General features: G+C 50.0%; 1 protein-coding gene across 1 annotated transcript; it reads right to left on the reverse strand.

The window, feature by feature from the left end:
• LOC144949897 (complement C1q tumor necrosis factor-related protein 5-like) lies at nt 1-27,967 on the reverse strand. Its single transcript, XM_078879881.1, has 5 exons — nt 27,952-27,967; nt 4,191-4,221; nt 2,295-2,503; nt 1,999-2,070; nt 1-1,475 (listed from the first exon to the last, which is right to left on the reverse strand). Exons 3-5 carry the CDS (start codon nt 2,488-2,490, stop codon nt 991-993), a joined length of 753 nt encoding a protein of 250 aa, XP_078736007.1. The 5' UTR covers nt 2,491-2,503; nt 4,191-4,221; nt 27,952-27,967; the 3' UTR covers nt 1-990.
• Between the last annotated feature and the right edge of the window lie 5 nt (nt 27,968-27,972).

Genomic DNA, 27,972 nt, shown 5'->3' on the forward strand with positions numbered 1-27,972 from the left:
AAAAAACTAAAACAATAAAAGAGTTTAGGAGTGCACTTTAATCACATTTAGGAATACACTTTACAGATTACAGAATTGTCACTTCACACAACTTAATGGCAAGCGATGTGTCCACTTTGTTATGGTTCAAAAATAATATTCAAATGGAATATTCTCGATGATTCCAATTTTACACGCTTGTTGTTGTTGTTGTATACTCAAATATTGTTACTCAATTTTAACCCACTTCCCAATGTGGTGTCGACTGCAAACGTGGTATACTTATGTCATACTGATGACAATACTATATTCCATCATAAAAATTTAAAATATATATTTTTAAACATTCTTTTTTATATGTTATGTTTTGGCTTGGGTCTAATTGTTCACGGTAAACTGACGTTGGCTGTAATTGGCCACGGCCCCTTATGCTATAGCAAGCTTCGGGGCCACTTCCTGGAGTCGTGGAGTTCTGCCATTACTCGTACATTTCATAAAAGAGTGTTTAAAATGTATTTATTTTAAATATTCCTTATTAAATGGAAGCCACGGACTGCGCCATGGAGCTTTTAGCGGAAACAAGGTACTGTATTTACCGGGTAATACTTCGCGCTACCTTTAACCTACCGGGTAATTCTTCCGAGCTACCTTTACCCTACCCTTTACCTTACCCCGGTAAAAAGGGTAAATTACCTTACCTTACTGAGGCCTAGCGTACAGTATCAAAGCATGTGTGAATGTTTTACCACAAGTCTGTGTAGTGAATGCAGACTTTATGCCTTGTTATAGAATGTGTCTTATTTTTTTACATCTTAACACCTGTATTTATGCCAGAAAAGCGTGAATCCTTTTTTAAATAATATAATTGTTTATTCATAAAGGGAGTTTTTTTTCATCCCAAAATCAAATAGTGATTAATAAATGATGATCGCCTTCAGAGACGTATGCATTTAGATTTATAGTATCATAATTATACCTGCAAACGCCCCGTGTTGTGCTCTCGAGTCCGATTCACTCGGGCGACAGGAGAAAGCCAGAAAAGGAGCTGTCTATATCACTGCGCGAGAAGATACCGTTGTGGGCACCCGTCACCTCCAACCAGACCTGATCCCCCGCCTTGAGACTCAGCACGGCACCACCACTCAGGGCCACTCCAGGCCAGCTGCTCACCCAAGCGCTGTGGAACTTGTGCACCACCTCCCCGTTTCTCTTCAGGTGCGTGAACACGCTCTCCGAGTACACGCACGCGTGGAACACGAAGTAGTAGGCGCCTGGGTGGACGCACGTGAACTTGCCCGTGCTCGGATCGTAGTGGTTCCCGCTGTTGGTGAGTATCACGTCGAACTTTATGGGTGATCCCGACGCCGGTCTGGGCGCCGACAGCTTGGCTGTGAAGGCGGACTTGGGCATCGTGGCGCAGTCGCCTGGGTCGCCCTTAATGCCAGGCTGTCCCGGACGCCCTAACTCGCCATGCATTCCAGTCCTCCCCGGAAAACCTGAACATATGAAATTCGGCATATGTATGCGTATATGTTTGTTGAGCTTCTTTCGCAGCGTACGTTGCCAAACGTGACAATCGTAGGTGCAGGGGAAGGACAACTAACTAAACGCAAAAAGCAGTTCTCAAGAAAAAATCATAATTGTACATTTAAAATAGCATGGCCCCGGTGGCTTCCTAATATCAGAAGAGCGTTCCAGATGGCCGCAGAACCTCATCTGAAAGTGCATAATGCGGTGACCATCTTTGTTCCATGCCTGAGCCAAAAGCCACCACTGCTACTTGGACGAGCAGAGTTCGGGTGAAAATGGTTAACGCTCCTTTGGCGAGATCAGCAGCGCGGTATCGCGGTTCGCTCGTGGCAAGAGCTCTGCGCGGTGTAACGAGTACGACCTCATAACAACACTGCTGGATATTCGCTTGGCAACCCAAAGCCAACTAAGCTCGCGTGAGCACCGGACGGACCATGGGTGTCGGATCTTGCCGTAACCCCGTTGTGACGAAGTCATCCACACTCTCACCGGGCTCTCCTTTCGCTCCGTCGACTGCGGAATTCCCGACATCTCCCTTTGGTCCGGGTGGACCGACGCTCCCTGCAAATGAAATTTGCGTTATTTTTTAATGTTAATCGAGTCGCTTTGCTTCAGTGGTCACAATCAATGGCCCACATTTCTTGGCGTTAAAAAAATAATTACAGTAAAGGGCTCAGAGTACGCGGGTCCACTCACACGCAACCACCACTACTGCCACCACTACCACCACCACTACCACCACCGCCACTACCACCACCACCACCGCCACCTATTCCCCGCCTCACCGTCCCTGCCGTCCCTGCCGTCTCTGCCCGCGGCTCCGAGCTGCCCGTGCAGTCCGGGGATGCCCGCGGTGCCACCGCCAACGCAGGCGCAGCGCTGGCCCGGGCACTCCGCCACGCCCGGCTCCTCCTGGGCACCAGCAGCTGACGTTGCGTGCGAGCTCAGCAGCAGCAGCGGCAGCAGCCAGAGGCGAGACATCGCCAGTCAATCCCTGCGGGGAGAGGGTGGGGAGGTGTTAGTGGTGGTAGTAGTGGCAGTAGTGGTAATGGTGGGGATGGTAGTGGTGGTGGTAGTGGTGGTGGTGACAGTAGTAGTGGTGGTGGTGGTAGTGATGGTGGTAGTCGTCCTCTCCCCCGCCCCCCCAAGTCAACCCCTCTCTCTCTTTTCACTCAAAACTGCTCTAGAGGACTGCAGGGATTCATCTTCTTGGTTCTTTCGGTAAAGTCACGTAGAAGAGAAGTAATAAAATAATAAAAATAAAACATAATAAAATAATTCTCACGACGTTTCGGCCACAACGCAAGCAGCCGTCCTCAGGTGAAGAACTTCTTCATTCTTCACCTTATTATGTTTTATTTTTATTATTTTATTACTTCCCTTCTACGTGATTTTACCGAAAGAACCAAGAAGATGCTCTAGAGGAGTTGTACACCCCTAGCTGCCACTGCTATTCAGTGGCCTGAAATCAAATGTATCGCTCCGGATGACTGCTGCAAAGTATGATCTTCAGTTTTTATTATTATAGTGTGCTGATCTTTAAAGGTGCATTGGAAATTTTTGATACTCCTACTGATACTCCTGCTGTTATGGAGTGACTCATGCTGCCTTCTATGGCTGCAAAGTTTGGTCGTACATGTTACGTATATCGTTTGTTGTTGGATTTGAATCGCAGTTCCTATGATCACTGTTACATTGTTATTATGGTTTTATTTTGGTGATTTCGAAAACGTTTTGGTTTAGCCATATTTGTTTGTTGTAGTACAGAGTTAGACTGATAACTTTAATCTAATTTGTCTTATGGTTGTTATTGTTTCACTTGCATCCCACTGGGATTTTTTTCACACAGCATTGATATACGGTGCTTTTTCTGGAAGACTTTGCTGTTTTTTCCTGGATTTTTCTGTTGCGTGTAGTCACTTTCAGATGTTCTTGTTCATGTTTTTGTTTGTTGCGGTTGCACACGAGTCAAGAGCAGAATGGCTCACAGGGCTATACCTAATAAATGAACTGAACTGATATCTCTCAATCTCTCTCCATCTCCCTCCATCGTTCTCCATCTCTCTATCTCTCTCTATCTCCCTACGAGAGCCATCGACTGCTATGCGATGGAATTGCAGCGTTGCAAGCTGCCGCCTTTATGATCCAATTCATGACAGAATCAGAATATTGTATTTATACTGGAGGAGGAATCCGATGAACTATAAAGCTCTTTGTCCACAGATGTCCAGTTGGGTCACAAAAGCTATAACAACAAACACAACACTAAACACACGACAGGAGGACAGAGTGTTGGAAATTACGAGCTGATCACTAAACTAAAATACAAAGATTTTTATTTTTAGCAGGCAAAGCCCCACTGACTTACGAGTTCAGAAAGTCGTAGGATTTCGCGAGCAATATCATTCATAATACATTTATTTTTTATGAGGGTGGTTAGATCTCGTATGTATATAAATGTGTGTCGTTAAACCCGTTAAAATGTTGTAGTTTTGACTCTCCAACGCACAACAACCGGTCGGTGCTGTACTCAGTAATGAATTGGCCACGTTTTGTTGACGTGACACGCCACCTTTTTACTGATTGGCTACGTCGGGTGGTGGTGGATTTAACGACACAACATTTACATTTACGCGTTCTAACCAACCCCAAAAAAATAACCTCTATTAGGTGTCACTTACCGTTTGGGTGATACAGAGTGCGACGGGCGGACGGACAATTGTGAGTTACTTATCTATACACACAGCCTGTTTATATAGAGACGTCCACACAGAGAGAGACTGCTAAATGAATCGAGTCTAAAACGTTCACGCGGGGTCCCTTAAAGCAGCAGCAATGCCCAGACCCCCGTTGTGGGGTGTCCACGGGACCCCCACCACGGGACCCCACCACGGGTCTCCACCACGGGACCCCACCACGGGACCCCCACCACGGGTCTCCACCACGGGACCCCACCACGGGACCCCACCACGGGGGTCACGACGCTGGTGATTAGCCCCGAATTCGTCTGACAAGTGGTGGTGGTGGTGGGGGAGCGGTGGTGCAAGCGGTCAGCGCTACGCCGCTCTGCGAACCCGGCGACCCGAGTTCGATTCCCGCTCACGGTCACCAACACCCAGTGACCATTATCTGAACCTCCCCTAGGTAGATTCAGCCTGGTGCGGTGCGTAAAAGCATCGCCACTGGGGAGACAAAGGCGGCCGGGCGTGACCTTGGACCACCCACTCCCTCGTGTGCCGTGCCGGCCTTCATAGGTGCTGCTCGCTAACAGGACTTGTCCCAACAGTCTGTTACAGGCTATACGGGGGATCTTTGTCTTTGTTTGCTTGAAATCGTCTGATCAGTGATCCCCATTGTAGTCAGAGGCCTGAAATTAATCATGGATATTTGGAATTAGCTGTGGAACGCGCAAAATCCAACCCCATCGCTCCTCGTGCACACACAGCACCAGTGTGTGTGTGCGTCGCTCAGCCTCAAAATAGTTACCAGTGCAAGGGTGTGGTGTAATCTTCATTTGAAGCTTTCGTGACTGCAGGAATCCATACCCTTTGGTTCTTTCGGTAAAGTCACGTCGATAGAAAATGAATAGACCACGACGTTTCGATCGCAACACAAGCGACCGTCTTCAGGTGACAGAGAGAAAGGTACTGAAACAAGGTCTTATATAGGCCTGAGATGGGTGCAGCCTCAGGGTAAGAGGGCGGGCGTGGTGTCGTAAACAACGCCACTGGGGGAGACAAAGGCGGCCGGGCGTGGTGCTGGCCACCCACCCCCTCGTGTTTCCACAGTGTGCTGCTGCTCGCGACTAAGAGCACTTGCCCCAATAGTCTGTTACAGTTTTGACTTACAACTTTCGTGACTGCAGGAATTCATATTCTGTGGTTCTTTCGGTAAAGTCACGTAGATAGAAAATTTTATAATTAAATAACAAAAATGAAAATTAAGTGAATACAAAAATACAAATATCACAATGTTTCGATCACAACACAAGCGGTCGTCATCAGGAACAGGGAGGTTCGTCTCTGAGGGCAAGCTGTTTATAAATGTTTACATCAACATCAGCTGCCCCGCCCATCTCTAAACTTTAGCTCGTCCAATCGAGGCCGGCTTCCGGTCACGTGCCCTTAGCGCGACCCACAAAGACATCCAACTGTGTCTCTACACTTGTAATAACAAAGTAACTCGGCACGAGGTGCAACGCCATTTTATTATTAGATTTCCGCGCAAAAACGGCAATCTAAAGGCGACCCCCGCGCCTACGACCTAATTGGTTCCTGGGCAACGGCCGCAAGTCGAGGCGTCGTAAGTCGAACCCCTCGTTTCCTGTAGGCGCATTGTTATACATTGGGGTTCCGTTCCTGGAAACCCATTACGTACCATATGAATACTTTTCTGCACGTGCACCACATTTCCTCTCCTCAGACGCAAAAGCGAAAGGTGAAAAAAACATTGAAGAAAATTTACAATCTTCAAATCAAGATTTACAGAAGAGTAAAGAGATCTTGACTTAAAGCTTGCGTGAACGAAAGACACAAATGCACACCACGTTTTCTCATTGAAAATAGGTACATTTCAAACTATCACGGTCCTACTTTTTAGGCATAATCAATTAGTAAATAACACTTACTACCCAGGGACAAAAATCGTGTTACATAGTGTTACCAGTATTTTGTTATTGAAATCAACTTGAATGTCAAAGTCTTCGTTGTGCGTATCTACATTTCCAACAACAACTCAATCGACGGTCAATTAACATTACCGAGTTCCTGTTAGTCGATCAACATTCAAGTAATATCGATTCAACAGCTATATATTATTGGAGCTAATGTAACGCGCAGCTTACCAGTCGAGCGATGACCACCACGCTTGACGATTGGAAGTCTATTGTCCGCGTGCAGCTCACCACCGTCAAACGTTGATGTTCAGTCGCGCTGACGCGTCGACGAGTGTGGCGAGATGTTAACTACCTCGCCTGGTGTGCAGGAGGTCGTGGGTTGGATCCCGACCCTGAGAATGCCTGCTGCTGTAGATTTGGAGTTTGCGTCTTTCTCTCTCTCCTCGTGGTCGCGTGGATTTTTCTTCGGGTCCTCCGCTTTTCCCCTCCACATTTAGAATCAAGGTCACGCGTTCAGAGTGATTTGGCTGCTATCCATTTCCATGTGATAAGCCACTTCGTTGAGCTAACATTTGCGATAGCCACATTGCTTATGAAAAAGAGCTACCACATTGCAGCTCAGTGGGGCCTTACCTGGTAAAATAAAAATAGTTTAGTTTATATTCAACATCACGCATTTCGAGTTATTTGGCTTCTGCTATAATGTACACGTGATGACGATGATAAGCCACTTCGTTGAGCAATATAAAATACCATATATTTTAGGGAGTAATTGACGAATTAACTAGAGTTTAGGCACGGTACACAATTCAAAAACTAGTCTCGCTCTAAATCCGAGCGCAGGGAGAAGGCCTTGCCGCACTCGGGGCACGCTTGCGGCCTCTCGCCCCCCGCCCCACCACAACGGGGAAATTAAAAGTGTGTAGTTAAGAAAAATGTAAGGAATCGGAAAGAGAGTAAGTGGCCGTCCATAAATGACGTCACGCACCTAGGAGGGGGTGGGGGTTAGACATTTGTGACGATGTGTGACGAGGGGGAGGGGGTTTGAGAAATGTGACGTCACATCAAAATGCATAACCTTAAATAAATACACGTTCTGCTTAATTAAATCGCCTTTTTAATAAATGTTTTCTCCTACAACATCAGAGTGCAGCGCCACATTAAATACGCACTACAATGACAATAGTGTAAAGCGATTTTAAGCATGTTTTATTTTTGGGGGGGGGAGGGCAGAGCTTTGTGACGTCATATTGAGGGGGGTCTGACTTTTTGTGACGCCGTGTGACTAGGGGGGGGGGGGTAAAAAATCGTCCAAAATCGCGTGACGTCATTTATGGACGACCCCTAAGACCTAACAGAATGGCTTGACGACAACCTCATAAGAGGTTGGTACCAGAAAGATGCGGCTCTACTTGAGCATATTGGCACTACAAGAAAAAAGAAAGTGGAAACACATGACGAAATGTGCAGTGGATACCAACTACTACGGGGCTATCTGTACATGGATCGTGATGCTGATGAACCGCCCACGATGGGCATGGTTTTGGTGTATTGAGAATCGGTGTTCACAATGCGAGCATCTCTTTTGGCTTCTGCGACAGATGTAACTTTGTATTGCACACAAACCCAGAGACGCCTGCACTCCGACGTTGCAAACAAACACCACGAGGTTGGTTCTTCTTTAAGAGTGTTTTTTGTACGATGACGTTTGGTAAGAACGACAGAGGTTGCGATCTCAGCGAGAGAACAACAACAAAAACACCAGTACAATAAAATAATTTAGGAGTGCACTTTAATCACATTTAGGAATACACTTTACAGATTACAGAATCGTCACTTCACAAACCTTAACGGCAGCGAGTTGTCAACTTTGTTATGGGGGTGAGTAGTGGCTCCTGTGTGCGCGGAGTTATTGAATCTCACTTTTACAGAAAAATATTTTCAAGAAAAAAAATACATAAATATGCCTCTTTGGTACCCTTATTGCCAGTGCAATGAAGGACTCCAAAGGCGTCACATCTTGGATGAAGTTTATTGTCTTAACAACAACGTCCAGTGGCTACCACCAGCCAACTCCATTCCCTTTCTTCTCTCTCCCGAGCGCCCCTCGTTCCCCCCTCCCTGTTCCCTTTTCTCCTCCCTATTCCCCTCTCCAATCGTAGCCCATGCTTTCCTTCTAACCAATCTCTCTGCTGCCCTTCTAACAGTCCCTGACGGATCCTCCCTTATTGCCTCTTTCAAATACAGGTAGTCCTCTACTTACGATGGAGATGCGTTACGACGACCCCATCTTAAGTCGAAAATATCGTAAGTCGAAGATGGCCTAGCCTACCCAGGAGTCTTAAAGAATGGTGATAATTTGGCAAAACAGAGCAATTTACAGTACCGTACTGTATAAACTATATACTGTATGTATGTATTAATTACAATACTGTATTGCACAGTAAAATGTAAAGTAAAAAAACAAGGTCAATTCTTAGCCTACCTATATGAACTGCAAATTAATAGAAAGTTTTTTCAGGAAACAATCCTATCTGCTAAAAAAAAAGACTTTAAACATGCATTGAACGTATCGTATCGTGGTAACCTTAAAATGAAATCGCTAAAGCTACGTATAATACATGCATTGAACGTATCGTAACATATCATTACTGTACTCACCAAGATTTTGTCCGTTGTCTGCATACTTGAACGATGTTAGGTTGTTGATGGCAATTTTGTCGTACCGCTATCGCCATCGTAAAATCGAAATATCGTAAGTCGGACCAACGTAACTCGGGGACTACCTGTATTCCCGGCTTCCCCCTCTTTCAAACCTTCCAACCAATTACCATCTAGCAGGCCACATCCTCGCTATCCTTATGCAGTACTGCCCCCTCGTGGCGGTTATGGTGTTTATGATATCCATGTAACCCCAATGTCTTACGAAGACGCTATCCAAGGATGTCTTAACATCATTACACCATATTCTTTGGGTCTTTCGGTAAAGTCACGTAGATAGGTAAAAAAATATATACAAAAACTACGACGTTTCAATCGCAACACAAACGATCATCATCTCCACTTGATGACGATCGCTTGTGTTGCTATCGAAACGTCCTAGTTTTTTGTAATTTTATTTTTTTACCTATCTACGTGACTTTACTAAAAGACCCAAAGAATATTAAACCCTGCAGTCACGAAAGCTTTAAGTCAAGATTTATCATTACACCAGTAGAAAGGTATTAAATGAGACCAGCAAAAAGAGCCCCATCGATATAACTGCTTAACCGGAGCTGTTAATAATTGTAGGGTTTGCATTGTCCTTGTACTGTCCTCCTCTTGGCAGCCTCTGGTCTAACACTGGTGGTGAAACGAAGCCACGGAGGAGGCTATCTCTGGTGTAGTCCAATCAGTTTCAAGGATAGTGCGTACAGTATTAAAGCAAGTTTGAATGTTTTACCACAAGTCTGTGTAGAAAATGCACACTTTATGCCTTGTTATAGAATGTGTCTTCATTTTATGCCAGAAAAGCGTGAAGCCTTTTTTCAATCATTCAAATTTAATTGTTCATTCATAAAGGTTTTTTAAAATCCCAAAATCAAATAGTGATTGATAAATGATGATCGCCTTCAGAAAAGTATGCATTTAGATTTATAGTATCATAATTCTACCTGCAAATGCCCTTTGTTGCGCTCTCAAGTCTGATTCACTCGGGCGACAGGAGAAAGCCAGAAAAGGAGCTGTCTATATCATTGCGCACGAAGATACCGTTGTAGGCACCCGTCACCTCCAACCAGACCTGATCCCCTTCCTTGAGACTTAGCACGGACCCACCACTCACGGCCACTCCAGGCCAGCCATGCACCCAAGCGCTGTGATACCTGTTCACCACCTCCCCGTTTTTCTTCAGGTTCGCGAACACGCTCTCCCAGAACACGCACACGTGCATCACGAAGTAGTAGGTGCCCGGGTAGACGCACGTGAACTTGCCCGTGCTCGGATTGTAGTGATTCCCGCTGTTGGTGAGTATCATGTCGAACTTTATGGGCGATCCCGACGCCGGTCTGGGCGTCGACAGCTTGGCTGTGAAGGCAGACTTGGGCATCGTGGCGTCTGCAGTAACAGTTACATTGGGGAAACAAAACGACATGTCTCGGACCGTGTCCGCGAACACAAGGAAGATTTGAACACGGCAGAACCAATACCTCTGTCGTGGCTGACCATTGTTATAACGCGGTGGGCTCACACGACATTATTTTTTCCGAGACCAAGGTACTCTGCAAACCTTCGGGCTACCATCAAAGATTTATCCATGAAGCCATCCAGATATATAAACACAGAGACAACTTCAACCGAGAAGATGGGTATAAGCTGAGCAGCCATTGGAAGAACGTTATTCACCAGGTTAGAGTCGACCTAAGGAAGGCCCAGGACGGGTTCAGATAATGGTCGCCGGCATTGTCCCGTGAGCGGGAATCGAACCCGGGTCCCACGGTTCATAGCGCAGCGGAGCGCTGACCACTACACCACCGCTCCCCAATGCTCATCACCATCACCACTACTACCACCACCAACCCACCACTATCACTACTACCATCACCACTACTACCACCACCACTACCACCACCACTACCACCACTACTACCACCACCACTACTACCACCAACCCACCACTATCATTACTACCATCACCACCACCACTACTACTTCCACCATTACCACCACTTCCACCACCACTACTACAACCATCACTACTACCACCAACCCACCACGACTACCATCACCACCACCACCACCGCCACCGTCGCAATCATACAGTCCTAATTCCCCGCCTCACCATCCGAGCAAGTGCAGCAGCACTTCCCCGGGCTCTTCGCATGGTCCAGCTTCTTGGCACCATCAGATGGCAGTGCTTGCAAGCCCAGCAGCAGCAGCGATAGCAGCCAGAGACGAGACATCGCCAGTCACTCCCTGCGGGGAGAGGGTGGGGAGGTGGTAGTGGTGGTAGTAGTAGGAATGGTGGTGGTAGTGGTGGTGGTGGTAGTAGTGGTGGTTAGTAGTGGTGGTGTTAGTCGTCCTCTCTCGCCATCTCTCTCTGAGTCGTCCTCTCCCCCGCCCCACAAGTCGACCGCTCTCTCTCTATCTCTCTTTATATCTCTCTCTGTCTCTTCAAGTACCTGGGCGTTTACCTGGGGAAACCACACGTCGCTCTGAACAACTGGACCGAGCTGGCCAACACAATCGAGGCTAAATTACTGACATGGGCACGCCTCGCTCTGCAGATGTCCTTCAGGGGTCAAGTGCTTGTCGCTAACACTCTGGCAGCATCCGTGCTGTGGCACAAGACCAAGGCCCTCCAGCCTCCTGCTTGGCTACTCACCAGAGTCAACCGCTCACTCGCGCACTTCGTCTGGCATGGGAAACACTGGCCGGGCGTTCTCTGCCTGCCGGTGGGTGAGGGCGGCAAGGGTCTGGTGGACGTTGCCGCCAGGGTCATGAGTTTCAGGCTCATGGCAGTAAGACGGCTGCTGTACGACCGGGAGGAGCTACCGTGGAAGTCGCCGGCCCTCGTCCTGCTGAGGAATGCAAGGGGGTGCCTGGGGTACAGAAAGGAGCTCTTCCTGATGGACCTGAGCCTGGTCGACTACACGAGGCTGCCAGGTTATCACCAGAGCTTCTTGGATGCGTGGCGGAGCTTCGAGTGGAGCAGAACGCACGAGCCCTACGACCTCACCCAGTTCCTGAACGAGCCCTTGTTCTGCAACGGCCTCTTCCAGGGGATCAGAGGAGAGAGGACCCTGGCTCTACGCCTCACATCAGCAGGGCTGCGGACAGTCGTCGACCTCGTGCAGGCCCACCAGCGCAAGTGGAAGACCGCAGCTGAGATCGCCAGCACCACGGGACTCTGCTCCATGCTCGCCGGGGAGAAGCTACTGCGGGACGTCGCTCCGCACCATGAAGGAGCTGTGCCTGAAGCGGGGAAAGGTGGCGGTCCTCCCCCTCCCCTCCTCCTTCCCGGAGTTGTACGTCTCCTGCATGCACCCCCCTGACCACAGCGACTCCGGCAATCTACTGATGCTCCGAAGGCTGCAGGAACATGCCTGTGTTCAGGCGAAGATGGCGGTGTACAGAACGAGGAAAAAGATGCTGGAAGGTGACACTGACGGCTGCTCTGTGCTTCCAGTGTTCAGGGGCCTGCTCAAGGCACGGCTCCGGCTGGAGCATGCATACCACACACATACCAGTGATGTGCACGTCTTCTTCGAACACTGGGGAGCCGGAAAAGCCCTCTGTACCAGCGTGCACGGCACCCTCGTGTTCACCTTCTGAAGCGCTCGCTCGTCACAGTGTCGGGCACGATGACCACCACCACGTGACTTTCATTTTTTGTTGAGCGCGGCGCATTTAGTGCCACAGCGCGTGGATTTATAGCGGTTATTTGTTTGCTGGTGACTTTGTATGTTTCGTATCGGAATCGCCTCCAGTGCTGTTGCTGCTGGCGGCAATAAAAGTAGTTTAAAAGTCTATATCTCTCTATCCCTCTCTCTATCTCTCTCTGCGGCAATAATAGTTGTTTTAAAGTGAAAGGTCAATCTCACTATCTCTTTATATCTCTTTCTATCTCTCTCCATCTCTCTCAATGTCTCTCTATCTCTCTCTATCTCCCTACGAGAGCCATCGACTGCTGTGCGATGGCATTGCAGCGATGCAAGCTGCCGTCTTTATGATCCAATTAATGATAGAATCAGAATATTGTATTTATACTGCAGGAGGAATCTGATGAGCTATGAAGCTCTTTGTCCACAGATGTCCAGTCGGGTCAAATAAACTACAACAACAAACACAACACTAAACACACGACAGGAGGGCAGAGTGAAGGAAATTGTGAGCAAATCACTAAACAAAAATTTCATGATTTTATTTTTAGCAGGCAAAGTCCCACTGACCTATGAGGTTATCATTTCTGAAGCCACCCTGGTTACCACAAATGATAGCAGCGGCATCAGCAGCTGCATGGGGTTAGTAAGCCACAGTCCATGCGGTGTGTGACTTACCAGTTCAGCAAGTCGTAGGATTTCGCGAGCAATATTCATAATACAGATTTATTTTTTATGGGGGTGGTTAGATCTCGTATGTATATAAATGTGTGTCGTTAAACCCATTAAAATGTTGTGGGTTTGACTCTCCAACGCACAACCGGTCGGTGCTGTACTCAGTAACGAATTGGCCACGTTTTGTTGACGTGACACGCCACCTTTTTACTGATTGGCTACGTCGGGTGGTGGATGATTTAACGACACAACATTTACATTTACTCAATCTAACCCCTCCAAAAAAATTACCTCTATTTGGTGTCACTTACCGTTTGGGTGATACAGAGTGCGACGGACTGATAGACAAAAGTGAGTTACTTATCTACACACACAGCTTGTATATATAGAGACACAAACACAGAGAGAGACTGCTAATTGACTCGAGTCTAAAAGTTCACGCGGGGTCCCTTAGAGCAGCCGTGATGGACGCGCGCCAGACTGCTGCCACTAATTATCTCGGCACGCCAGAGAAAGCCGCAACAGCCCAGACCCCCGATTGTCGGGTGTCCACCGGACCCCCACCACGGGACCCCACCACGGGGGTCACGACGCTGGTAATTAACCCCGGCGTGATATACGAGCAAGGGTCATGTTGTTTACTTTGGATTCGTCTGACAAGTGGTGGTGGTGGAGGAGTGGTGGTATAAGCGGTCAACGCGACGCAGCTCTGCGAATTCCCGCTCAGGGCCACCGACACCCAGTGACCATTATTTGAACCTCCTCTGGGTCGACTCAGCCTCAAATGAGTACCTGGTGCGGTGCGTGAAAGCATCGCCACTGGGGTGACAAAGGCGGTCGGGCGTGGTGTTGGACTACCCACCCCCTCGTGTGCCTTGCCGGCCTTCATAGGTGCTGCTCGCAAACAGCACTTTCCCCAACAGTCTGTTACAGGCTACACGGGGGATCTTTGTCTTTGTTTGCTTGGATTCGTCTTATAAGTGATCCCCATTGTGGCCAGGGGCCTGAAATGAATTATGGATATTTGAAAATAGCTGTGGAACGCGCAAAGTCCATTCCCATCGCTCTTCGTACACACACAGTGTCAGTGTGTGTGTGCGTGTGTGCGTCGCTCAGCCTGAAATGAATCCCTGGTGTAGTGGTGTGGTGTCGTAAACATCGCCACTGGGGGAGACAAAGGCGGCCGGGTGTGGTGATGGCCACCCACCCCCTCGTGTTGCCACAGTGCGCTGCTGCTCGCGACTAAGAGCACTTGCCTCAACAATCTGTTACAGGCAGTACGGGGGATCTTTGTCTTTGTCTCTCCAATAGGTGGTAGTGTATATGCCTACACACCCTACATACAATAGTCAGTAGTATATACTACACACCCTACATACTATAAAGTCAGTAGTATCTACTACACACCTTACATATGTAGTGGTGGTGTTGACGTGCGCCGACTGTGACAGTGATGGATCACGGGGCGGCGCGGGGTGCGGGGTTGGGCACGCGTTGTGGGCGTGGTGTGGACGCGCGCGCCGGGAGTGACAGATGACGGGGCGGCGCGGCGTGGGTGGTGAGGCACGATGAGATGTGGGAAAACAGGATCGTAGCCAGCGCCGAGTGATTGGTCGAATAAGATGGGTGCTTGCAGCGACGTCCGCAGGTGGGGTATAAAGGAGGACGCGCGAGAGCACTCGGGGAGAGTTACCCAGTTGAAGACCCGAAGACGGAGCTGAAGACCTAGTGCCCCGAGACCCCTAGTCCCGCCGTCCTTGTGGGGACCGGGGCCCTGTGTGGCTCGGAGGCGAGGCTGTGGGACCCGGGGTCCGACGCCCACGTGGGTCGGGCTGGGGACCCACAGTCAAGACGGATACCCCGGGCAGGGAGTGTCCCGAGTAGCTCAGTGGCGTTAGTCGCCGAGTAGCTAAGTGGGTGTTGGTCACCCGAGTAGCTCAGTGGCGTTAGTCGCCGAGTAGCTAAGTGGGTGTTGGTCATCCGAGTAGCTCAGTGGGCGTTAGTCGCCGAGTAGCTAAGTGGGTGTTTGTCACCCGAGATACTAAGTGGGTGTTTGTCACCCGAGATACTAAGTGGGTGTTTGTCACCCGAGATACAAAGTAGGTGTTAGTCACCTGTGAACGAGTTTGGTAAAATAAAGAGTGTGTTACCCGTGAAGTCGTCTCCCGCCGAGTTACTACGTTACAACTGGCGTCAGAAGTAAACCTGTCTTCAAGAAGTATGGACACGAGGAAGACTACCCGTACCCACGAGCGAGGTCGGGACGACGACGGCGTACCGGGGACACCAACCTCGGGAGGAGAGGACGAGGAGTTGCCGCCGATGCAGCACTTCGCGGTGATGGCCGACGCTCCGCTTGCCGCCGACACCAGCCTCCAAGACGCGCACTCCCGGTTGGCGGAGTTGCTACTCGCCGCCGCCGCTGTCTTGGCTGACATCTCCGTTCCGGCGAGCGGAAAAACGGCTGCGGGGTTGGTGGAGGAAGCGACGTTGGAGGAATCCCGCCAAAAGGCGCTTCGCGCCAAAAGTCTGGAAGTTGCCGCCGTTTTTGAGGGGCCGCCATCGATTGGCGGGAAACACGGACGCCACGTGGCCGGACACCTCCGCTCAGCGCAGCCCACGTCATCAGCGCGCGCCGGAGCTCTCCATTTTGCGCCTGACAACCGAGCCGACATTTTACACAACTACAGCGGAGCGCGGGAAAATCTCTCCGACGTCGACGACGATCGGGTCCTCCAGCAAAGATTGCCCGCGCTGTCGGCGTTCAAGGCGGATGGGGGCGACTGGGGAGCCTTCCAACGAAGGTTCCTCGCTCATCAGGAGATGTCGGGGTGGTCCGACACCACTGCCCTGCGTGCGTTGCCAGCGATGCTTGACGACGACGCGCTTGCAGCCTTCACATCTGCTGCAAGGTCGTCCCGCTCTACGCTCCAGGACGCACTACACCTGATGGCGAAGGTGTTCGGACCGCCCTCCACGTGTCGCCACCAGTTCTACGATCGGCGGAAGGTGGCTGGAGAAACGACGCTCGCCTATCGCACGGCACTGCTCGCCTTGGCGGACGCAGCTTTTCCCCGCATGGATAAGGAGGGGAAGGACGCCATGGTGACGGAGCAGCTGCTGGCGTTGGCCCACGAGTTGGGGGTCCCCATCAATGTGGCGGACGAGATGGATATCTGCTCCCTGGCGATCGCCACGAGCATTCACGCGTACGAGGTCCTCAAATGCAAGCCGGGGGTCGTCTGCAAATGGGCGGGGAACGCGGCACTGGCCGCCACGATCGCCGAACCTCAGCCAGCTGCGGATCAGGAGCAGGCCTTCGCTGCATCGCGTCCGGGGGAGTGGAGAACGGGAGGTTGTTCGCCCACACGTTCACCCCGCAAGCTGGAGCAACCGAAACCTACGACGTCCGTCGTCTGCTACAACTGCGGCCTTCGGGGTCACGTCGCAGCCGGGTGCCGGGCCCCGCGTCAGCGCGCAACAGGACCACGTCGGGACGACGACCAGGCCCACAAGTCATCCCAACAAAACCCGGCAAGTCGCGGCACCTCACACGTTCGGTCCACAAACACGGCACATTCGGGTCGCCGCTTGGCGGTGGGGGGTTCGCGGCTGGGTGCCGGGGGTTCACTTCGGCGAGGGGGTTCCGTACACGGCCCGCAAGCAGTCGAGTGGTCCGAATTGGCCCACAGGATCGTGGCTGCGTCGGCCGGGTCGTCCGTGGTAACGGGGTTTATTGACGGGGTTGAGGTCCGGGTGCTTGTGGACACGGGTGCGTCGGCCACCATCATCTCGGACCTTATTTATAACATTCTTCCCGTCCAAAGTAGACCCCTTCTGCCAGTAGACGTGCCATTTTATGCGGCGAATGGGGGTTCCCTGGGGATCATCGGCCAGATTCGGGCGACTATTTGCATTGGTGACATCAAATTGGCGGGCCCTATTTTTGTATCATCATCGCTGGCCGTTCCCTGTTTGCTAGGTACGGACTTTTTGGCCAAAATGCCCATCAAAATTCTTATAGATCAGGCCTGCATTGAGCTTCCGTCAGGTCGGCGCGTTGCGTTCTTGACGAGCCCTACCAAAATGCGCACGGTTTGTGCGACGGTGCAGGCGCTGGCAACTCACACTGTACGGGTGCCCCCGGGATCGCAAATGTTAGTACCCCTTCGGTTGAGGAAGCCACTCGAGGTGGGTGCGGAGGCACAGGGGGTGCTGTTGGGGCCGTCTAACAGGGCCAGAAGGGGCCTCGACTTAGCGGTTGCTCAAACCATGGTGAGAGGGGACAGTGAGCCGTTCGTAATGGTCCTGAATACGGGGTCGCGGCCGGCCGTAATTGCGCAGGGAACGGTGCTGGCTCACGCCGCGCCGCTACCCGTTGAGGAACGGCTCGTGGCTCAAGCAGATTTCACTGTCAAGTCGCGTCCTCCAAGTGATGAGGGGACTGAGTGGTTGGACTCGTTGTGTGCCGGTTCTGCTAACTTGTCCAAGGTGCAATTGGGAGCATTGAGGGGTTTGCTACTCGAGTTTGCTGACGTGTTCAGCGAACATAAGTACAATATCGGCTGCACTGACCTGTTGCGCCACCACATAGCTACAGGGGACGCGGCCCCTATTCGTCAGAATCCCTTCCGGCTCAGCCCAGCCGAGAAGGAGCATGTGCAATCGGCGGTTAATGATATGTTGGCGGCCGATATCATTTCGCCCTCTTCTAGTCCGTGGGGTGCTCCTATTGTCCTAGTAAAAAAACAGGACGGGTCCTTGCGGTTTTGTGTCGATTTCCGCCGCTTAAACAAAATCTCGATGGCGGATGCGTATCTGCTCCCCAGGATGGATGAGTCGCTGGATGCCTTGGCGGGAGCACAGTTTTTTTCCACACTCGATCTGCTTTCCGGATTTTGGCAATTGCCACTCGATAACGAGTCTAAACCTAAAACCGCTTTCCGGACACCTGGTGGCCTATTTGAATTCAACCGTTTGCCCATGGGCTTACATTCCGCTCCCGCCACGTTCCAGAGACTCATGGAATTGGTTTTGTCGGGCCTCCAATGGGATACCTGTTTGATTTATCTCGACGATATCATCGTCTTTAGTCGGACTTTTGAGGAGCACCTCCAGCGACTGAGAGCGGTGTTCCTCAGGATGCGTTCCGCTAAGCTTAAATTTAAACCGGCTAAATGTTTTCTGCTTCGGGAATCGGTCAGGTATTTGGGCCATATCGTGAGTCGTTCAGGGATCTCGACGGACCCTGCTAAGACGCATTGCGTCAGCTCATGGCCAACGCCAACCTCGGTCACGGAGGTTCGCAGTTTCATTGGTTTCGCCTCCTATTACCGTCGTTTTGTCAAGCAATTTGCCACCATAGCCAGGCCCCTGCACGCTTTGACGGCTAAGGGCGTGCGGTTTCACTGGGGGGCGGAAGAGGAGGCTGCGTTCTGCTCCCTTCGTGACGCCTTGGTGCAGGCTCCCCCCTTGTGTTACCCCGATTTCACACAACCGTTTTTGCTTGACACAGATGCCAGCAACACGGGTATCGGGGGGGTGCTCTCACAGGTGGTCGGGGGGGTTGAACGGGTGGTCGCCTACGGTAGTAGAGTTCTTTCCCCCGCCGAACAACGCTATTGCGTAACTCGTCGTGAATTGTTAGCGATTGTGGTTTTTACACAGCAATTCAGGCCGTATCTTTACGGCCGTCATTTTACGGTCCGTACGGACCATGCGGCTCTACAATACGCTATGCGCGTGGCACAGCCATCGGGCCAATTGTCCCGATGGTTGGAGGTCCTTCAGGACTACCAATTCACGACGATTTACCGCAAGGGATTGCGACACTCAAATGCGGACGCCTTGTCGCGGTTGCCACCGTGCACGGACTGCACATGTTTGTCGGGATCGGCGCGGTGCAAACCCCCGGTCGCCGGCACCCCGGGAGTTGCGCTCGCCGCCACTGACACCCCGGGAGTCGACGCCCCCACGGGGAGGGATTCGCTGTTGTCGTTGCCCCTCATTGAGTGGGGCCGTCTCCAAATGTCCGACAGCTCCCTACTTACGCTACGTCGGAAAGTTGGCGCTCCCGAGGTAGGGGATGCGCGGGTCGGTTCCTGGGTGTGCAGACAGGGCCTTTTGATGAAGTGGGACAACATGTCCCGGCGTCACGTGCTCATTGTGCCTGTTGCTATGCGGGGTAGGGTCGTTCTGGCAGCTCATGAACGGCTCATGCATCTGGGTTTTCACAAAACGCTCGCCCTAATCCAGCGAGACTATTATTGGCCGGGGATGGGTAACGACGTGGCGAATATTCTTAAGGGATGCGTAGGGTGCGCCAAAAGGAAACCGCCACCATTGGCAGCTAATCCACCGCTGCAATCCATTCAAGTCTCGCGTATAAACGAATTGGTTGCGTTGGACATCTTGGGGCCCTTTCCTGCTACACCAAGGGGAAATAGGTTCCTGCTGGTTGGCGTGGAATACTTCACCCGATGGCCTATGGCATGGCCGCTCGCCAACCAGTCGGCTGCAGGGGTGGCGGACGCCTTTGTCCAGGGTTATGTTTTGGACAAGGGCGCCCCCGAACGCTTGCTGACTGATCAAGGAAAGAATTTTTCGAGCGTTTTGTTGCGCGAGGTGTGCGACCTGTTGGGTACAAAGAAAGTGCATACTTCCCCCTACCACCCGCAGACTGACGGGATGGTTGAGCGTCTGAACAGGACGATTACGTCTATGTTGTGCCAACAGGTCTGCGACGATCAGGTTGATTGGGACTTACAGGTGCCGGGGGTACTCGCGGCCTATCGAATGGCCCCTCATGCGGCGACGGGGTTTTCCCCATTTTTTCTTATGTATGGGCAGGAGGCCGATCCGGCCATGGACGTCCAACTGGGGATTTCCCAGCCACGTGCAAAATCTAAATTGGCAGACCACATCAAATTTAATATCGCCAAATTGACTGAAGCGCGGGAGGCAGCGAGGTTGAATTCGCGGTCGCGGCAAATTGCGAACGAGAGATTGCATGGGCGGAGGGTGCATACGCATGATTGGAAACCAGGCGATAAGGCCTGGCTGCATTGTCCACATGCACCGTTGGCTACGTCCCCCAAGTTGTTGAGACCTTGGAGGGGACCGGTGGAAATTGTGCGGGTTGCACGACCCCAGAGTATACAGATTAAATGGGAAAAACGCCGTTGGTACGTGCACCCCTCCCGACTGAAGCCCTATGCGGCACCGTGTGACCCCGTTCTGTGCCGTAACGACCGGGCGTGTGATGTGACCGTCGACTCGGGGAGGGAGGTGTCGCAGGCTGATCCTCACGTGTCTCCACCTGACCCACCCCCAGGTGCCTCGGGCTTGACGGCTGCTGACCGTCGGGAGCCTGAACCCCGCGGCACGCACGGGTCCTCGATGCCTGGCCGATGTCTTCCTGAACCGCCGGCACCACCGGACGTTCAACCGCGTCTGGTGCCGTACGACGGACCGGCAAGGCGGACTCGGGCTAGGGCACAACAATTTTCATGAAGACGTTTTTTCTCAACACCGAGCTCGCCCGGTGTTCCCCTCTGCCGGGGTAATGTCCCGTTGTAGGGACGCTCGGAAAGAATGGGACACTGCACGAGTCGAAAGAAAAAAAAAAATTTTCCATTTATTTTCCTTTCTGCATACACATTGCTATTGTCACTCGCCGGTTTGTATATATTGTTCTATTGTCGCGGTGGCATTGGTTGATGGTTGCGGATGGTAGTGTTCGCGTCGTGTTGTGTTGTTACGTTAGTTGTTGTTCTTGTTGTTGTGTTGTGTTACGGGGCACACAGGGCGGTTTGTATATTTTTATAGCAGCCGGGTCGGCTGCGAGCTATGTGGTAGGGGGTGATGTAGTGGTGGTGTTGACGTGCGCCGACTGTGACAGTGATGGATCACGGGGCGGCGCGGGGTGCGGGGTTGGGCACGCGTTGTGGGCGTGGTGTGGACGCGCGCGCCGGGAGTGACAGATGACGGGGCGGCGCGGCGTGGGTGGTGAGGCACGATGAGATGTGGGAAAACAGGATCGTAGCCAGCGCCGAGTGATTGGTCGAATAAGATGGGTGCTTGCAGCGACGTCCGCAGGTGGGGTATAAAGGGGGACGCGCGAGAGCACTCGGGGAGAGTTACCCAGTTGAAGACCCGAAGACGGAGCTGAAGACCTAGTGCCCCGAGACCCCTAGTCCCGCCGTCCTTGTGGGGACCGGGGCCCTGTGTGGCTCGGAGGCGAGGCTGTGGGACCCGGGGTCCGACGCCCACGTGGGTCGGGCTGGGGACCCACAGTCAAGACGGATACCCCGGGCAGGGAGTGTCCCGAGTAGCTCAGTGGCGTTAGTCGCCGAGTAGCTAAGTGGGTGTTGGTCACCCGAGTAGCTCAGTGGCGTTAGTCGCCGAGTAGCTAAGTGGGTGTTGGTCATCCGAGTAGCTCAGTGGGCGTTAGTCGCCGAGTAGCTAAGTGGGTGTTTGTCACCCGAGATACTAAGTGGGTGTTTGTCACCCGAGATACTAAGTGGGTGTTTGTCACCCGAGATACAAAGTAGGTGTTAGTCACCTGTGAACGAGTTTGGTAAAATAAAGAGTGTGTTACCCGTGAAGTCGTCTCCCGCCGAGTTACTACGTTACACATACAATAGAGTCAGTAGTATCTATACTACACACCCTACATACAATAGAGTCAGTAGTATCACTACACACCCTACATACAATAGAGTCAGTAGTATCACTACACACCCTACATACAATAGAGTCAGTAGTATCACTACACACCCTACACACAATAGAGTCAGTAGTATCTACTACACACCCTACATACAATAGTCAGTAGTATCTACTACACACCCTACATACAATAGAGTCAGTAGTATCACTACACACCCTACACACAATAGAGTCAGTAGTATCACTACACACCCTACACACAATAGTCAGTAGTATCACTACACACCCTACACACAATAGTCAGTAGTATCACTACACACCCTACACACAATAGAGTCAGTAGTATCACTACACACCCTACACACAATAGTCAGTAGTATCACTACACACCCTACACACAATAGAGTCAGTAGTATCACTACACACCCTACACACAATAGAGTCAGTAGTATCTACTACACACCCTACATACAATAGAGTCAGTAGTATCTACTACACACCCGACACACAATAGAGTCAGTAGTATCACTACACACCCTACACATTCTAGATTTGAAGCTTTCGTGACTGCAATGATTCATATTCTCAGGTTTTTTCGGTAAAGTCACGTAGGTAAAAACATTAAAATTAATGAAAGTAAAATAAAACAAAACAAAATAAAATTCACGACGTTTCGGAGGCAACACAAGTCTCCGTCATCAGGTGGGACCGTCACAGCCGAATTAGCTGCATCAAGTGAAGCAATGATTCAAGATGTAATCCCTTATAAGCAAGTTGAAGGGAGGTGGAGAGGGGGGGGAGAGCTTATCAGGCTGTGGTAGCCAATGAATGGAAACGTATCGGGAGGGAGGAGGAGCGGTGATCAAAGACTGCACGCAGTGCTCAACACAATGAATGGAGACGTGTCGGGACGGAGGGCGAGCGGCGATCAAAGACTGCACGCAGTGCTCAACACAATGAATGGAGACGCGCCGGGACGGAGGGCGAGCGGTGATCAAAGACATCACGTAGTGCTCAACACAATGAATGGAAACGTGGCGAGCGGTGATCAAAGAACAATGAAGAGATTACTGTTAAACACTGTGGATGTTAACACTCGGTGAAGTAAATTAAAATAGTGCCTGTCAGATAAGATGGTCCAAAAAGTGTAATTAAGTCTTTTTTGCGTGGTTAATAACATCTTTCCAGTGATTACTGAGTTTGTACCCATCATCACGGTTGAAATTATGTCTGTGTTTGTATATTTGTATGGCTTCGTGTACAAACCTTTGATGGTAGCCCGGAGGTTTGCAGAGAACCTTGGTCTCGGAAAAGACAATTTCATGAGAGCCCGCCGAGTTGTAGCAATGATCGGCAACGGCCGAAGAATCAGTTCTGCCGTGTTTCAGATCTGACTTGTGCTCGCGGACACGATCAGCAACATGACGTTTTGTTTCTCCAATGTAGCAATCACCACAAATGCAACTCAATTTGTAGACTCCAGGATACTGTAAGTCAGGAACGACATCCTTCACAGATGGAATCAGATCATGGTCTTCCCAAAATCCATAAAGAAGGCACCCCGCTACGACCCATCGTGTCGACGATAAACTCTCCGACGTACAAACTAGCCCGTTTTCTATCAGATACTCTGCTCCCCTTCACAGGCAAGACCTCTTCGGCAGTACTCAACTCAACCCAATTAGTCTCTATGGTTAAGGACATGGTACTATCTCCTGATGACATCCTCGTCAGCTTTGATGTAGTATCTTTGTTTACCAAAGTCCCAGTACCGGACACCCTAACAATAATTGAGGACTTAGTCCAACATGGATTGAATTCTGATGTACCTGCGCTGGTTAGGCATTGCCTCACCAACACCTATTTTACCTGGAATGGCACCTTCTACAAACAGAATGAGGGTACCCCTATGGGCTCCCCCTTGTCACCAGTTATAGCCAACATGTTCATGGAAAAGTTTGAATCAGACGCCATCCAGACATCCACCCTGCGTCCTTCCCTGTGGAAGAGATATGTGGATGACACTTTCGTCATCTGGCCACATGGCCTCCCAGCATTGAACCACTTCTTGGACCACATCAATTCTAGACACCCATCTATCAGATTCACCATGGAAGTGGAGAAAGACGGTAAACTACCATTCTTGGATATTCTGTTTAAGAGGAGGCTTGACGGATCCTTGGGACATTCTGTCTACAGGAAAGCCACCCACACAAATTCCTACTTGAAACCGGATTCCCACCACCACCCATCTCAAAAGAATTCTCTCATCAAAACGCTATACCACAGAGCCCATGGCATTTCTGACCAACACCACCTGACTGATGAATTAAGACATGTACATCGGGCCCTCAGGATGAACGGATACTCTGACCGCACTATCCGCCAAGCTGTCTCTCCCACCACACAGAAACAACCACATGAAACTCTGACCAAAACTATCACGTTACCATACATAGCAGGCGTGACCAAAAAGATCTCCAAAATTCTAAACAAACATAAGATCCAAGTCCGATTCAGTACAGTGCATAAAATCCGTGATCTGATTCCATCTGTGAAGGATGTCGTTCCTGACTTACAGTATCCTGGAGTCTACAAATTGAGTTGCATTTGTGGTGATTGCTACATTGGAGAAACAAAACGTCATGTTGCTGATCGTGTCCGCGAGCACAAGTCAGATCTGAAACACGGCAGAACTGATTCTTCGGCCGTTGCCGATCATTGCTACAACTCGGCGGGCTCTCATGAAATTGTCTTTTCCGAGACCAAGGTTCTCTGCAAACCTCCGGGCTACCATCAAAGGTTTGTACACGAAGCCATACAAATATACAAACACAGACATAATTTCAACCGTGATGATGGGTACAAACTCAGTAATCACTGGAAAGATGTTATTAACCACGCAAAAAAGACTTAATTACACTTTTTGGACCATCTTATCTGACAGGCACTATTTTAATTTACTTCACCGAGTGTTAACATCCACAGTGTTTAACAGTAATCTCTTCATTGTTCTTTGATCACCGCTCGCCACGTTTCCATTCATTGTGTTGAGCACTACGTGATGTCTTTGATCACCGCTCGCCCTCCGTCCCGGCGCGTCTCCATTCATTGTGTTGAGCACTGCGTGCAGTCTTTGATCGCCGCTCGCCCTCCGTCCCGACACGTCTCCATTCATTGTGTTGAGCACTGCGTGCAGTCTTTGATCACCGCTCCTCCTCCCTCCCGATACGTTTCCATTCATTGGCTACCACAGCCTGATAAGCTCTCCCCCCCCCCCTCTCCACCTCCCTTCAACTTGCTTATAAGGGATTACATCTTGAATCATTGCTTCACTTGATGCAGCTAATTCGGCTGTGACGGTCCCACCTGATGACGGAGACTTGTGTTGCCTCCGAAACGTCGTGAATTTTATTTTGTTTTGTTTTATTTTACTTTCATTAATTTTAATGTTTTTACCTACGTGACTTTACCGAAAAAACCTGAGAACACCCTACACACAATAGAGTCAGTTATATATACCTACACACCCTCCATGGTATCTACATGGGACCATGTAGATAACATGACAGTCTCTTCTGCTACTTCAATGTCAACCAAATGTAAAGTTAACTTGATCGCTAAATTCAACCGCCTGTCAAAAAAGAAGCCAGACCAACACGTTCAAAAGTTAGATGTTAACAAGATTGTCATCAATCAGAGTAACATCCCAATTTCCGACAGCCTAAAATCGGTACTAGCTAAAGGGTTGAATTTCGCAGTCACCCCTAAACATATCCCAGGGGATGATATAATCGCCCAGGTCGACGTAGCCCTCAAAGACATGGGACACATCTCGGCAGACGTTGCTAGATCTGAAATTGCTGCTATCCTCAAAAACGCTGAGAACCCCATTAGTAACATCAGCAAGGACGAGCGTTTTGAACTCTCTAAATAAAAAAACAGAGATGACATTGTCATCCTCTCAGCCGACAAGGGCAATGCCACTGTCATCATAGATAAAACCACTTACAACAACAAAATTCAGGACCTTCTTAATGATGGCAGCTATACCAAAAACAACAGAGATCCCACCAACTTCCTAGCCACTAAAACCAACAATATCATCACTAAATAGACTTCTCTAATCAATCAGACCAAGCAGAGCTCCCTAAACCCTTCGGCTGCTAGACCACCCAGATTTTATGGCCTTCCAAAAATCGACAAAGTAGGTACCCCGCTCCGTCCTAACAAATCCACCATTAACTCACCCACCTACAAACTAGCCCGATTTCTGTCTGAGACCCTGCTTCCTTTCACGGGCAAGTCCACCTCAGCTGTACTTAACTCAGCTCACTTGGTTTCTCCAATCAAGGACATCTCACTGTCTCCGGATGATTTGCTTTTCAGTTTCGATGTAGTCTCTCTGTTCACCAATGTACCTGTACTTGACACAATTGCAATCATTGAAGACTTGGTCCAACAAGGACTGAATCCAGTTGTACTAACTTTGGTAAGGCACTGTCTTACCAACACATACTTCGCCTGGAATGGTACATTCTACAAAAAAATGAGGGTACCCCAATGGGTTCTCCCTTATCGCCAGTGGTAGCGAATGTTTTCATGGAGAAATTTGAGACAGATGCCATCCAGACACACACCTTACGTCCTTCCTTGTGGAAGAGATACGTAGATGACAAGTTCGTCATCTGGCCACATGGCCTGCCAGCACTGAACCAATTTCTCAACCACATCAATTCCATACACCCGTCTATCAAATTCACCATGGAAGTGGAAAAGGATGGCAAGCTACCATTCCTGGATGTTTTGATCGAGAAGAGACCTGATGGCTCGTTGGGACATTCGTTATATAGGAAATCCACCCACACGAATGCCTATCTAAAGCCTGACTCCCACCACCATCCAGCCCAGAAGAATTCCCTCATCAAAACACGACACCATAGGGCCCGTTGCATCTCCGACCAGCACCGCCTAGCTAGTGAGTTGGAGCACGTACACCAAGTCCTCAGGATGAACGGATACTCGGACCGTACAATCCGCAAGACTGCCTCCCCGGCCATGGGGAGACAACCTTCTGAGGATCCAACCAAAACTATCACTTGGCCATACATAGCAGGCGTTATCAAAAAGATTTCCAAAATCTTAAACAAACACAGGATCCAGGTTCGTTTCAACACAGTACACAAAATCCTTGATTTAATCCCATCTGTAAAGGATGTGATTCCTGACATGCAATACCCTGGTGTCTACAAACTGACTTGTGGTTGTGGCAGAAGTTACATTGGGGGAACGAAACGACGTTTCGGACCGCGTTCGTGAACACAAGGCAGATCTGAAACACGGTAGGACCAATACCTCTGCCGTTGCTGATCATTGTTTAAACGCTGTGGGCTCACACGAAATTTATTTTTCCAAGACGGAGGTACTCTGCAAACCTACCGGCTACCTTCAGAGATTTGTTCATGAAGTCATCCAGATATATAAACATGGACACAACTTCAACCAAGAAGATGGATACAAACTGAGCAATCATTGGAAGGACGTTATTAACCAGGTAAAGTCTTAACTGACTGTGATGTTTCCATCCTACCTGCCTGTGTCAGCTATTATTTCATGCTAATCTCTCACATTAACATAGCCACTTCCGTGCCCTCGTCCAGGAGGCCGCTCTTCTATCTTACAGTTACATGCTAATTTCTCACATTAACATCACTAGCCCCGGCCACTTCTTTATGACCCTTGGGCTACACCCATTTCAAACCTTTTAAAAGTCTGCCTCAGCAGCAGACCATGCTTTCCCACCTCATGACGGACGCTTGTGTTGTGCCCAAAACGTCGTGATTTATTTTATTTTATACCTACGTGACTTTACCGAAAGAACCAAAGAGTATGGATTCCTGCAGTCACGAAAGCTTAAAATCAACACCCTACATACAATAGTCAGTAACGAATTGGCCATGTTTTGTTGACGTGACAAGCCACCTTTTTACTGAATACTACGTCTGGCGGTGGAGGACTTAACGACACAACATTTACATTTACGCAATCTAACCACCTAAAAAAATAACCTCTATTAGGTGTTACTTACAGTTTGGGTGATTCAGAGTGTGACTGAAGGACAGGCAATTGTGAGTTACTTATCTA

Source organism: Lampetra fluviatilis, chromosome 55, assembly GCF_964198595.1.
Source record: "Lampetra fluviatilis chromosome 55, kcLamFluv1.1, whole genome shotgun sequence".
In the NCBI taxonomy this organism is placed as follows: Eukaryota; Metazoa; Chordata; class Hyperoartia; order Petromyzontiformes; family Petromyzontidae; genus Lampetra; species Lampetra fluviatilis.